General features: G+C 38.6%; 2 protein-coding genes across 2 annotated transcripts in view; both read right to left on the reverse strand.

Moving 5' to 3' along the window:
* LOC143933753 (chemerin-like receptor 1) overlaps window positions 1-12435 on the reverse strand; it is a 445780-nt gene that overhangs the window by 26280 nt on the left and 407065 nt on the right. The gene's annotated exons all lie outside the window — the stretch shown is intronic.
* LOC143933747 (chemerin-like receptor 1) lies at window positions 897-8737 on the reverse strand. The gene is made up of 2 exons (XM_077456744.1): window positions 8670-8737; window positions 897-2948 (listed from the first exon to the last, which is right to left on the reverse strand). Exon 2 carries the CDS (start codon window positions 2912-2914, stop codon window positions 1844-1846), a length of 1071 nt encoding a protein of 356 aa, XP_077312870.1. The 5' UTR covers window positions 2915-2948; window positions 8670-8737; the 3' UTR covers window positions 897-1843.

Consider the following 12435-nt stretch of genomic DNA (forward strand, 5'->3'; position numbering starts at 1 on the left):
ACCCATATGGTGATGAGGATTTTTTTAAGACTATTGCGCTTTATGTTTTTCAAAGTAAGGAGCACTTCCCTATCTTTTGAATTGAGATATATATATATATATATATATATATATATATATATATATATATATATATATATATATGTAGTATGGTGTTAAGCATTATTTTGTGGTGGCATCTCCCCATGGTTCACTTGTTGGTTGGTGTTGGTGGGATTGCACTCACATTATTTTGCATAGTAGCGCAGAGATCTGTTTTTAGCATTATTTTACCATTCAGAGGTTGTCCTAGTCTGACATGACATTTCCTAACGGCTCTAGTTACAGTGTATTGTGGTTATTTAGAAGTTACCTGTGGCTGAAACAAAGCAATGAATTTAAGCAATAATTTTCGCAATTCCACAAGCAGTTTTGTAATTTGTGCTACTAAAAATGATACTTGTATTCCAATCTACAGCCAACACTGTAGCTTCTATCACACTTAAAGTGGATGTAAACCCGCTCTCATGCTTTCTAAACTACTGCAATATTGGTTATCTAGAAGGATATACATGCCTCTTGCATATATACTCATCTGTCAAATGTCTCCCTTCTGTCTGCTATGAGACCCGAAAAACTGCCGACTTTGTGGGAGGGTCTGTTTTCCAGGGCTCAGTGGGTGGAGTTGTGATGTCAGTAGACTCCCCGCCCACCTCTACACCCCCCTTATCAACATGCATTTTCTCCTGTGTATTTCTTACACTGAACTTCTGCTATGATCTCTAACATCCAGTCAAAACCCAGAAAAGTCCCTACATGACTTTAGCATGCCAAATCATGTTGAGGTGTGGAACAGCCAATCCTTGCAGAGCAGCAGAAGAAAGGAGAGGGAGGGAATTAAAAATTTTGCAAATAATGATGATCACTGTTATAAGTGATAATTTTTTATAAATTACATCCATTCATTCAAAGGGTGTACTATTTAGATAGCCGTGATTAGTCACAGCTATCACACGGTACAAATGTTCTGTGATTTGCCCTGTCTGTATCATGTAATCACTGTAACCAATCACAGAGAGCATTACAATAGTACACAATAAATGGCTATGAATGAAAGCCATTAATTGTGTAAAACCGTCATGTAATCGCTGTGATTGTTCACAGTAATCACATGGTACAAGGGCCAGCCCGGTTGAACAATCTATCATCTGCTGCATTCAGTGCGGGTTAGTAGGTGCCTTTTTTGTGATGGTATTAGTGGAAAATTATATGTTGGTATATTAAATAATATTTCCTGTGACATGTGATTTAATCTCAGTAATATGGGTATAAAAAAGAAATATATTCCCTTATCTTTTATTGTAAACAGCTGAAAAAAATTGCTTAAGTCCTATCAGCTCATAGAAATATATCTTCTTTTGTACGCACATTTCACTTAAAGTTCCATATCAAATTGTTTTCATTGCCTGATAGTATATACAGTTTAAGTCATCAGATCTCAGCTATATAAATAACAAATCATGAACATCAATTTAATTCAAGTGATTTGTAGTCCATGAAGTGGTGTATCAATAGATTACTCTTTATGTATCTGTTAGACATTGCCTTCTAGTTCCATGATTATGTCTATCTCAAGACAGCATGCATGGTAGGTCTTATTGATTGGAGATCAAGATCAGGTTGTTTCAACCTATTCTAAAAATTACTTGAATCTGTCGATAAGTCTATATCTTAGACATGCATGGCGGAACTTGCTGATTCATTCAAAAATCTTGAATCCGTTAATTCCCATGATGATACTGTATGTCTTCTTTTAAAGCTTGTGGTAATATATCTTCCTATGTACAGTAAATGTCCTTTAATTTCACAACATTTGAGAATCTGCAATTGACCTTGACTTACTCTTGAAGGTTGCTTGGTTAGGTTCCTCCATGAAAGCGCTCTCAAATATCGACTGGAAGGATCTCCAGAACTTTTCTTTAAAATCTCGACCAACGAAGACATAGAGAATAGGATTGATACAACTATTTATAACAGCCAGATTTTTACAGAGTGGTATTGCGATCAGTACAACATACTTGAGATGGTGGTTGCCACCATAATCCAAAGATAGTTCCAGGAAGAAGAATAAATGGAGGGGAAACCAGCAGACAAAGAATGCAATGATTACGGCTACAGCAATTTTGAATGGCTTCTTAGATGTAATTATGCGGTTTCTTTGGATACGCAACAGAATGATTGCATAACATGAGATGATAACAGCTAAAGGAACAACAAAACTGAAGATAAATCTTGAAATGGCTAGATTCTTGTCTATTACCATAACGGCATCTTTGTCATCAATGTTGTAAGTGCATACAGTTCTCTTACCAATGACCTTCGTGTCAGAGAATACAAAATACGGCACACTGAAAATGATTGCTAGAATCCAAATTGCCAGGGCCACATAGGATGCCAGCCTCGGAGTTCGGTGATTTTGGCACCAAACAGGGTAAATAATGGAGATGCAACGGTCAATGCTGATAGCGGTGATTAGGAAGATACTGGCATAAAGATTGATGAAGAAAATAGCATCATTCATCCTACACATGAATCCACCGAAAATCCAGTGAAAATTTAAGGCTACGGTGACAATTCTGAATATGAGGACAGACATGAAGATGAAGTCAGCTATGGCTAAATTGAGAAACCACACAATGTTAACGGTCCTTTTCATCTTGAAGACTGTGAAATAGATAACCAGTCCATTCCCTAATGTCCCAAGCAGAAAGGCCAAAGAGTGTCCAATCATGTAAATGATACGAAGAACGTATATCAGTCTTTCATCATAGTCTTCGTAATTTGGTGTAATAGGTATATTGTTGGTGGTGACAGAGCTGGTCACAGCTTCTCCTTGGGTGGCTTCAGGAGTTGGATATGACACTGTGAAATTCATGATTTTCCCAAAACAAAATCAGGATCAAGAAATGCTACAAAATGTAAATGAAAACAGAAAAGTTTAACAGTCAACCTAGCGATTTAGTCATGTAGAAATATTTTAGACATGTAGAAATAAACATTTACTAAAGTTACCGTATTTTTCGCTCCATAAGATGCACCTGACCATAAGACGCACCTAGGTTTTAGAGGTTGAAAACAAGAAAAAAAAATTCTGAACCAAATGTTGTACTAAAATATTTTCCAGTGCCCATGAAATGCAGAGTGACCATTACCATAGAAAATGCAGAGTGACCATTACCATAGAAAGTATTGGCAGGGTATTGCAGAGTATTGGCTAGGTATGGCAGAGTATTGGCAGGGTATAGCAGAGTATTGACAGGGTATTGCAGAGTATTGGCAGTGTATGGCAGAATATTGGCAGGGTATCCCAGAGTATTGGCAGGGAATCGCAGAGTATTGGCAGGGTATGGCAGAGTATTGGCAGGGTATTGGCAGAGTATTGCAGAGTATTGGCAGGGTATTGCAGGGTATTGCAGAGTATTGGCAGGGTATTTCAGAGTATTGGCAGAGTATTGGCAGGGTATGGCAGATTATTGGCAGGGAATTGCAGAGTATTGGCAGGGAATTGCAGAGTATTGGCAGGGTATGGAGGGATGGCTGTGACTGCACTTGTCACAGAGCAGCGCTGTGGGCACTACAGATGCATCCCACAGAGCTGCTGCCATCTGACCTCTCCCCTCCACTGTACAGATCTGTACACAGAGGGAAGAGAGGAACCGACGTCATCATGAAGGTGGTTTGTTTACAAGTGATCGCTCCGTCATTTGACGGAACGATCACATTGCAAACAGCGGGTGCACTAAAATGGCCGCCGCTCCGGAGCTAGGCCGAAGCTGCGGCTTTTCCTAAGGCCTAGGCCGTGGAGCGCTCCGGAGCACGGCGGGGGGCAGTGCTAAGCGTATATTCGCACAATAAGACCAGGCAAATTTTCCCCCATATTTCTGGGGGGAAAAGTGCACTTTATGGTCTGAAAAATACGGTAAATACTTCTGTGTGCATAGGGAAAATACACTGACTGCAAGACCTGGGATGATAAGGTGAAGCATTAATAAAAACTGAACTCCAGTCATAAAAATGTTCAGTCAATATTTCCCCCCAAAGCTACAATAAATAAATCTATTTTGTGTCCATTAAGTGCTTTTGAAAGCCCAAATCAATCAATCATCATTCTTCCAAAGCAAAATTGAGATCAAGAAATACTACAAAAAGCAAGTAAAAAAACAAACAAGTTTAATAGTCATCCTAGCAACCCCATGATGTAGAAACATATATTAATAAAGTCATATGACTACACTCAATATTCTGCTGTTCTATGTGCATTAGGAAATCTGCTGCCCTCTGCCAGAAAGTTGTCAATGGGAAGAAGGTTTACCTTCCAACATGACAATGACCCAAAGCACACAGCAAAAATCACCACACAGTGGCTAAAGGAGAAAAAGGGGAATGTCCTTGCAAGCCTTAGTGAGAGCCCAGACTTAAACCCCATTGAAAATCTGTGGGATGACTTGAAGACTGCAGTCCACAAATGGTCACTAACAAATTTAACTGACTGACTGCAAAACCAGGGAGAATTTAGTAAAACATTACTAAAAGCTTAACTCCAGGCGGAAAAACTTAAAATTCTAAACTATTCCTTAAAGAGTTACTAAACTCAGGAGCCTGCATTCACGATATCTGGTCTGGTGCACAGAACATGGAAATACAATTATTTTAATATATATATATATATATATATATATATATATATATATATATATATATATATATATATATATATATTTTTTTTTTTTAATATAAACTGCTAAATACCTTTTCTTATCAGCAGTATATAGCAATCTTGTGACGTCTATCGATGCCTGGTTAAAGCTTGTAGGAGGAGTTTTCATACTGCACTAGCTGTCCTATCAGGATGCAGAAACCCTGGCCCTCTGTCTGGACAGTGCTGATTGGTCCTGTGCTAATTACATGCACTTTGCCAAGAAAAAAAAAGAATACACACCAAACTGAGCAATACGCACCAAACTGAGCATGTGCAGAATGACTTCAATGGCTCTGTCTTATCCAGACATGTTTTGGAGTCAAGGGAAGAAGAGGAGGATCATAAAAGACAAGATCAAACAGCTTTTTTTTACACAACACAGAGGATTAACCTTTTAGGTTCCACAGTGAGTATACCAAGCATGTGTGTTTAGTATCTTTAATAGCCTCAGCCGGGTGCCCAGCGTTAGAATGCCGGCAACGCAGATCGGAGGGGGGGGCGAGCGGGGCTTTGTTACCCCGCATCGCTGGACCCTGGGACAGGTAAGTGTCCGATTATTAAAAGTCAGCAGGCGCAGCATTTGTAGCTGCTGTTTTTGTAATTTTTTTTTTTCAAGGGGAACTCCTCTTTAACACCAGGATTTTAAGACGAATTTCCTGTGGGGGTTCAATAGGAACACATGTTGCTTATAAGGTTGCTTTAACTGATATTATAAGCAGACTGAAGCTCCTCCTGTAGGATATAGTATATATAAAAGTAACAGTGTTTCTATATATTCTGTGCTTGAACAGTGTTTGTAAACACTGTCAGGTGGTCCTTTTTTGACAGCCAAAGCTTTCACATTTGCTACATTTAGACAGCAGCTCCTGGCTGTCATTTTGACAGCTGGGAATTGCCAGCATTTGTGTGTGTTTGGCGGGGGTATACTTCTATTTAAAATACAATCTAATAACTTACATTATTATTTAAATAAAGCTTAGCCGGCACCCTTTTGGGTTTATGATATCTTTTTCTTTTTGAAGACTACATTTGCAGGCCCCTCTGTCATCTTACGGGCTTTTTGACTATTCATATCTGCTAGTCATTAGTATATTTCTCAATGGAAGTATAACATGTAACAGTAAAACAATAAATCAAACAACACAAGCAAAATAAAATGTAATATATATGACTAACTATATGACTTAAAGTGATACTAGAGTCTAGTTTTTTTTTTCCGTTAAAAATAACCAACATGTTGTACTTACCTCCTCTTTGCAAGGGTTCTGCACAGAGCAGCCCCGATCCTCCTCTTCTGGGGTCCCTCTTCGGTGTTCCTGGCCCTTCCTCCTGTTGAGTGGCCCCACAGCATGGGACACCCGGGCCAAGCCCCAGCTCTCTGTGCCCATTCAGACACAGACCCGTCGCCGCCATGCCCCCTTTCTCTCCTTATTGTCTCACCGACTTTGATTGACAGTAGTAGGAGCCAATGGCACCAGTTGGGAGGGGAGTCCTAGACAGCTGAGTCTCTCGTGCAACATTGCAGGTTCTAGATGGACCTCAGGTAAGTATTGGGGGGGGGGCTGAGGGGGGCTGCTGCACCAGAGACACCGCCACTTTAAATGATAAACGTGCCTACTTACCAGCCATACTGGACCTCTTTTTGCAAAAGGCCAGCAACACTTTCGGCTAATTACCCAACCTTTAAATGGTGCTCATTATAATCATGAATAATCATTATAATAAATGATTATGAATAAAAAATATGACTTGTATCATTATTATTTTGTGATAATTACTTTATAGATATATAGGGTACTGTTGAAGGACTTATCAAGCAGAAAGTTTGTGCTCAAAAATAAGAAATGCTCCACATAGTATAAAATCCAATGACACTTTATTTAGGTTAGTGAAATTACACTCATATTTCAATAAATTAAAAAGCACGTAATAGATCTCGCTGGCAGGGCATAAAAACAAACACCCGCACTTCCGGTACTCATGGTATGCAATGACATCAGTCGGACGATTCCTTCTATGGCATAATGAAAGTCAGCAGAAACAGCATTTAACCACTTACGGACCGCCCGCCGTCACTCTACGGCGGTACTTTGAAGTGGAATATTGTTGTTATGGCAGCAGCTAGCTACCATAACCCCAGTATCCACTTCTTTAGCGGGTGGTCCCCTTTCAGATAAAAGTGGTCTTTGCCGCAAGATCACTTTTATCGGTGGTGGGACAGGGCCCCTCCCACCGCTTTCTCCGCCAGCACACAATTGCAGGGCAGAAGGGATGTCATAAAGTCACTTCCGCCCATAGCTTTTAAAGGAACTTTTTTTTTCAAATTATTATTTTTTTTATTGCACTTTAGTGTAAATATGAGATGTGAGGTCTTTTTAACTCCAGATCTCATATTTAAAAGGTTCTGTCATGCTCTTTTTCTATTACAATGGATGTTTACATACGGTGTGACAAAGTATTGAGCGCCATTTTATTCTCTAGTGTGTTCGAAAAATGTATTTATAATGTTTGGGGGTTCTAAGTAATTTTCTAGCAAAAAAAAAAAAATGATTTTAACTTGTAAACAACAAGTCTGAAAAATAGGTCTGGTCTTAAAGTGGTTAAAGGCCCTGGCAGGGTAATTAGCCAAAAGTGTTACTGGCCTTTTGTAGAAAGAGGTCCAGTACGGCTGGTAAGCAGGCACTTTTTTCATTTAAAGTGGCGGTATCTCTGGAGGTCAGCAGCACACGGGGATATATGTAGACTGCATGATGTAATAGCATGTATAAACAATTGATTCCATCTTAGATTCTCTTCCATTTTACATACAAGTAGACGTGAACATTTTGTGTGTGTGTGAGTTTTGCCATAATCAGCTTAAAAGTTTGCACAGAACCGCACCCTATGAGATATTGTGGTCAAGCCAAATCTGTGTCAGCAAGTCATCAGCTATTTCTTGTCATCTATGTACACACAATCGGAAATTCGGCCAGCTAAAGACAGATGAGAACTTTTGGTCGGAATTCCCTCCAGCAAAAGATTAAGGGCAGGTTCTCTATTTAACGGTTGGAAAAAGTTCCAATCAGAAATTCCGATCGTCTGTAGCAATTCTGACGTGCAAAATTCCTACGCATGCTCGGAAACAATTTGCCGCATGCTCGGAAGCATTGAACTTAATTTTCTCGGCTCCTCGTAGTGTTGTACGTCACCGCTTTCTTGACGGCCGAAAGTTCCGAGAACTTTTGTGTGACCATGTGTATACAAGCCAAGCTTGAGCGGAATTCCGTCAGAAAAACCATCCAAGATTTTTCGGACGGAAATTCCGCTCGTGTGTACGGGGCATAAGTCTTGATAAGAAAGTACTGAGTGTAAAGTTTGAATAACCCTTGTATTCAATAAAGACAGAGATCTTTTGAACACACTCCAACTTGTTTCCCGTGTTTCATGTGGTCTCTCACGGATCCGAGGATCCTGGTGGTCTGCCTGAATTAACCAAGCATGGTTGTCCTGAACTAGAATTCCTTTCACATAATACCTTGAGTGGGAATCATGAGTGGTGTAGCGTCTTCGAGCTAAACTTTGTTTTTTCTGTTATATCACCTATTGGGAATGCATTTATTTGATAATTCTTTGGACTTTATGTGTATGTTTATTTTTCAATTTGAATTATTTAGCATGTCTAATTACTATTACTAGCATGGCTCTGTTTTTACACATGTCAAGATTATCTGTCTTTTACCTAATAAATGGTTTATGTAATTATTACCTAAAAGTGGTTTATACTTCACTGCATGGTCCTAAAATACTATAAAAGTTGAATTATAATCTGTAGTTTTACCTAAGTATAACATTTACCACACGTATCTCTTTACAGTCAAGAACATAAAAAGATGTAGAAATATTTACAAGTATATTTGTGCTAGTGCGTGTATATATTTGTGATGTTACTTACTTGGATTTGCAGCTGTTGAACTTTATTCCCAAATCTAGGCTCTTCTAATGAGCTTTGCTGGTGTTGTTGAGTCATATATACACATGCTAAGTTGCAAAAACTCTTACCAGATGTTACTTAGCAATACAAGGAATTTTACAGTAACGTAACTTCCTCTTTCAAAGATCTTCCTAATGAAATTGTATATATAGCCCAAACTCTTATTTTTCTTGTTTTTGATAGAGAAGGAAAGGCTTAAAACTCCTATCAGCTTATTGGGGAGATTCACATTCACTTCCTGTGTGGGAAAGGAGAGGAAATGTGAGGGTAATTCCCAACGTAATTTGGGTATACACCAATAGAAGCCTGTTCAAAATTCTTCATCTTAAAGTGGTGCTCCATCCAAAAGGGGAAGCTTCGCTTGTTCGCACCCTCCCCCACATGATTGCGGGCATCTACGGAATTTCGGGACCCTGGCTCTCCTCCCCCCCGCTGTCTTATGCCGCGTACACATGGTCAAATTTTCTGATGGGAAATGTTGGATGTGAGCTTGTTGGCTGAAAGTCTGACCGTGTGTATACTTCATCGAACATTTGTTGTTGGACTTTCCGCGAACGAATGTTGGCTAGCAGGTTCTCAAATTTTCCGACAACAAAACTTTGTTGACGGAATTTCTGAATGTGTGTACACAAAAGTACACGCATGCTCGAAAACAAGCAGAAGGAGCTGCACTGGCTATTGAACTTCCATTTTCTCGGCTCGTCGTGTGTCTTGTATGTCACCACGTTCCCACGTTCGTAATTGTTGGCCAACATTTGTGTGACCGTGTGTATGCAAGACAAGTTGGAGCCAACAACCTTCGCACAAAAATCCACGGTTTTGTTGCTGGAAAGTCAAATCGTGTGTACGCGGCATTATGGGAGCCACCAAGGTCCTAGAAGACAGTGGGACCATTCACAAAAGCGCAGCGAACCTCGCACATACGCAGTAGAAAACAGGCTTCTCTTCCTATTTCCATTAGTAAGGATGCCAACGCCTGCACCCGAAGCGTTCTTATATTAAAAATCAGCAGCTTATAATTAGCTATGACTAAGCACTGTGTGTAGTGAGAAACGTGTCAGTTTTCTTCTTCTGCTGTGACATGTAATTTTGGATTTCGTGTTTTTTGAATAAAAGGCTTTTTTTGAAGTGCCGCTGTCCAGAACCATTTTCCATTCATTGCTATAAGCATTGCCAGCACCTGTTGGTTCTCTAACTGGGTGAAGAATATTATTATCAAATAATCCTCTTGGAGCGGTGACACTCCCTTTCTCAAAAATCAGCAGCTACAGTATTTGTAGCTGCTGACTTTTAATTTTTTATTTTTAATACAGGCTGGAACTCCGCTTTAAGAACGTTCATTTGATTTTCTAATGCATTAGTGTTCAGTGGTAAAATAAAATTCTTTGCATTAGTAGTCAGTGGTAAAATATAATACTTTGTATTGGTGTTCTGTATTATAACAGCATTCTTTGCATCGGTGGTCAGTAGTAAAATCAAATTATGTGCATTAGTGTTCAGTGGTAGCATACGATTCATTGCAATGCTGGTCAGTCGTAAAATAAAATACTTTGTATTGATGATCAGTGATATAAAATTATTTTTATTGGTGGTCAGTAGGAACACGGATCTTTGTCTTCCTCCAGTCAGAGCAACCCCCGTGCAGTTAGCAAGTATCCACCAGGGACAAATTTAATCCCATGATCACCCCTGATGTTAACCCCTTACCTGCCCGTGTCATTAGTACAATAACAGTGCATTTTCTTAGCACTGATTACTGTAATAATGTCACTGGTCCCCAAAAAAGTGTCAAAATTGTCAGTTAGGTGTCCGGTTTGTCCACCACAATGTTGCAGTCCCGCTAAAAATCACTGATCGCCACCATTACTAGTAAAAATAAATGAATAAAAATGCCATAAAATGATCCTCAGAGGAAGCCACTGCTGTCCAAAAAAAACATTGCTGCACATTTACATTTTGCACAAGAGCACTTGGATGTTCCACAGCAGTACTGGCAAAATATTCTGTGGACAGATGAAACCAAAGTTGAGTTGTTTGGAACAAACAGACAACACTATGTGTTGAGAAAAAGAGGCACAGCACACCAACATCAAAACCTCATTCCAGCTGTGAAGTATGGTGGTGGGGGCATCATGGTTTGGGGCTGTTTAACTGCATCAGGGCCTGGACGGATTGCTATCATCGAAGGAAAAATTAATTCCAAAGTTTATCAAGACATTTAAAAAAAAGAGAAATTAAGGCCATCTGTCCACCAGCTGAAGCTCAACAGAATATGGATGTTGCAACAGGACAACGACCCAAAGCATATAAGTAAACCAACAACAAAATGGCTTAAACAGAAGAAAATACGCTTTCTGGAGTGGCACAGTCAGAGTCCTGACCTCAACCCGATTGAGATGCTGTGGCATGACCCAAGAAAGCGATACACACCAGACATCCCAAGAATATTGCTGAACTGAAACAGTTCTGTAAAGAGGAATGGTCAAGAATGACTCCTGACCATTGTGCACGTCTGATCTGCAACTGCAGGAAACGTTTGGTTGAAGTTATTGCTGCCAAAGGAGGTTCAACCAGTTATTAAATCCAATGGTTCACATACTTTTTACACCTGCATTGTGAACGTTTACATGGTGCGTTCAATAAAAACATGGTAACATTTAATTCTCTGTGTACGTTATTAGTTTAAGCAGACTGTAATTGTCTATTGTTGAGACTTAGATGAAGATCAGATCAGGCTTTATGACCAATTTGTGCAGAAATCCTATCATTCCAAAAGGGTTCACATACTTTATTTTGCAACGGTGTGTAATATATATATATATATATATATATATATATATATATATATATATATATACATACACACACACACACACACACACACACACATATATATACATATGTATATATATATATATATATATATATATATATATATATATATATATATATTAGTATATATATATATATTAGTATATGAAATATAGAAATATAACCGGTCATAATGACTCCATGCTAACATGAAGTTTCCTAACTGTTCTAGTTACAGTAAGTTGAGGTTATTTAGAAGTTAATTATGCAACTGTGGTTATAACAAAGCATTAAAATGCTGAAATAATGTTGCAATTCCTAAAAAGGAAATTTTGCTTTGACAACAAACGTACAGTGTATGATTGGTACACAAACAACTTTTTTAAATCCATGCTGCTAATAGTGATATTTCTATTTCAATCTAAAGCCAGCTATGAGTTTCTAACTTTTAAAAAAAAAAATAGCATTTCACTTTCGTATGACCATGACACAGCTTTCTGTATACAGAATTCAAACTTCTTTATCTTCTAATAGACTACACAGAGGCTTCACAGATCTTCTAGCTAAATTACAGTTATCCCCTGCATTTTTGCATGATATTGAAGAACAAACAGAGACTACGGCTTGATATGTATGATCTATTTTGTAACATTTACAAAGTATATTGTATGAGTGCATCTACAAAGAAGTCAGAAGACAAGTACCCCTAGGATTTTTTAAGAGAGCTACATATAACATAAAAAAGTAAATCAATGTATTGAAAACATGAGAATAAAAATGGTTTAAAAATAAAAAATGCACCAGAAGCAAAGCGTGTGAAGTGTGTTACAACTTCTTCTTCTCAATATATAGTCACACATTTTCTTCAAACACTATTCAGTAAACACTTCAAACGCTATTCAGTAAACCACATATG

Source organism: Lithobates pipiens, unplaced genomic scaffold, assembly GCF_037356315.1.
Source record: "Lithobates pipiens isolate NorthernLeopardFrog02 unplaced genomic scaffold, aLitPip1_a1.2 Scaffold_27, whole genome shotgun sequence".
In the NCBI taxonomy this organism is placed as follows: domain Eukaryota; kingdom Metazoa; phylum Chordata; class Amphibia; order Anura; family Ranidae; genus Lithobates; species Lithobates pipiens.

Coding starts and splice junctions, on each gene's coding strand:
- LOC143933747 (XM_077456744.1), bottom strand. CDS start 2,914: ATGAATTTCACAGTGTCATATCCAACTCCTGAAGCCACCCAAGGAGAA.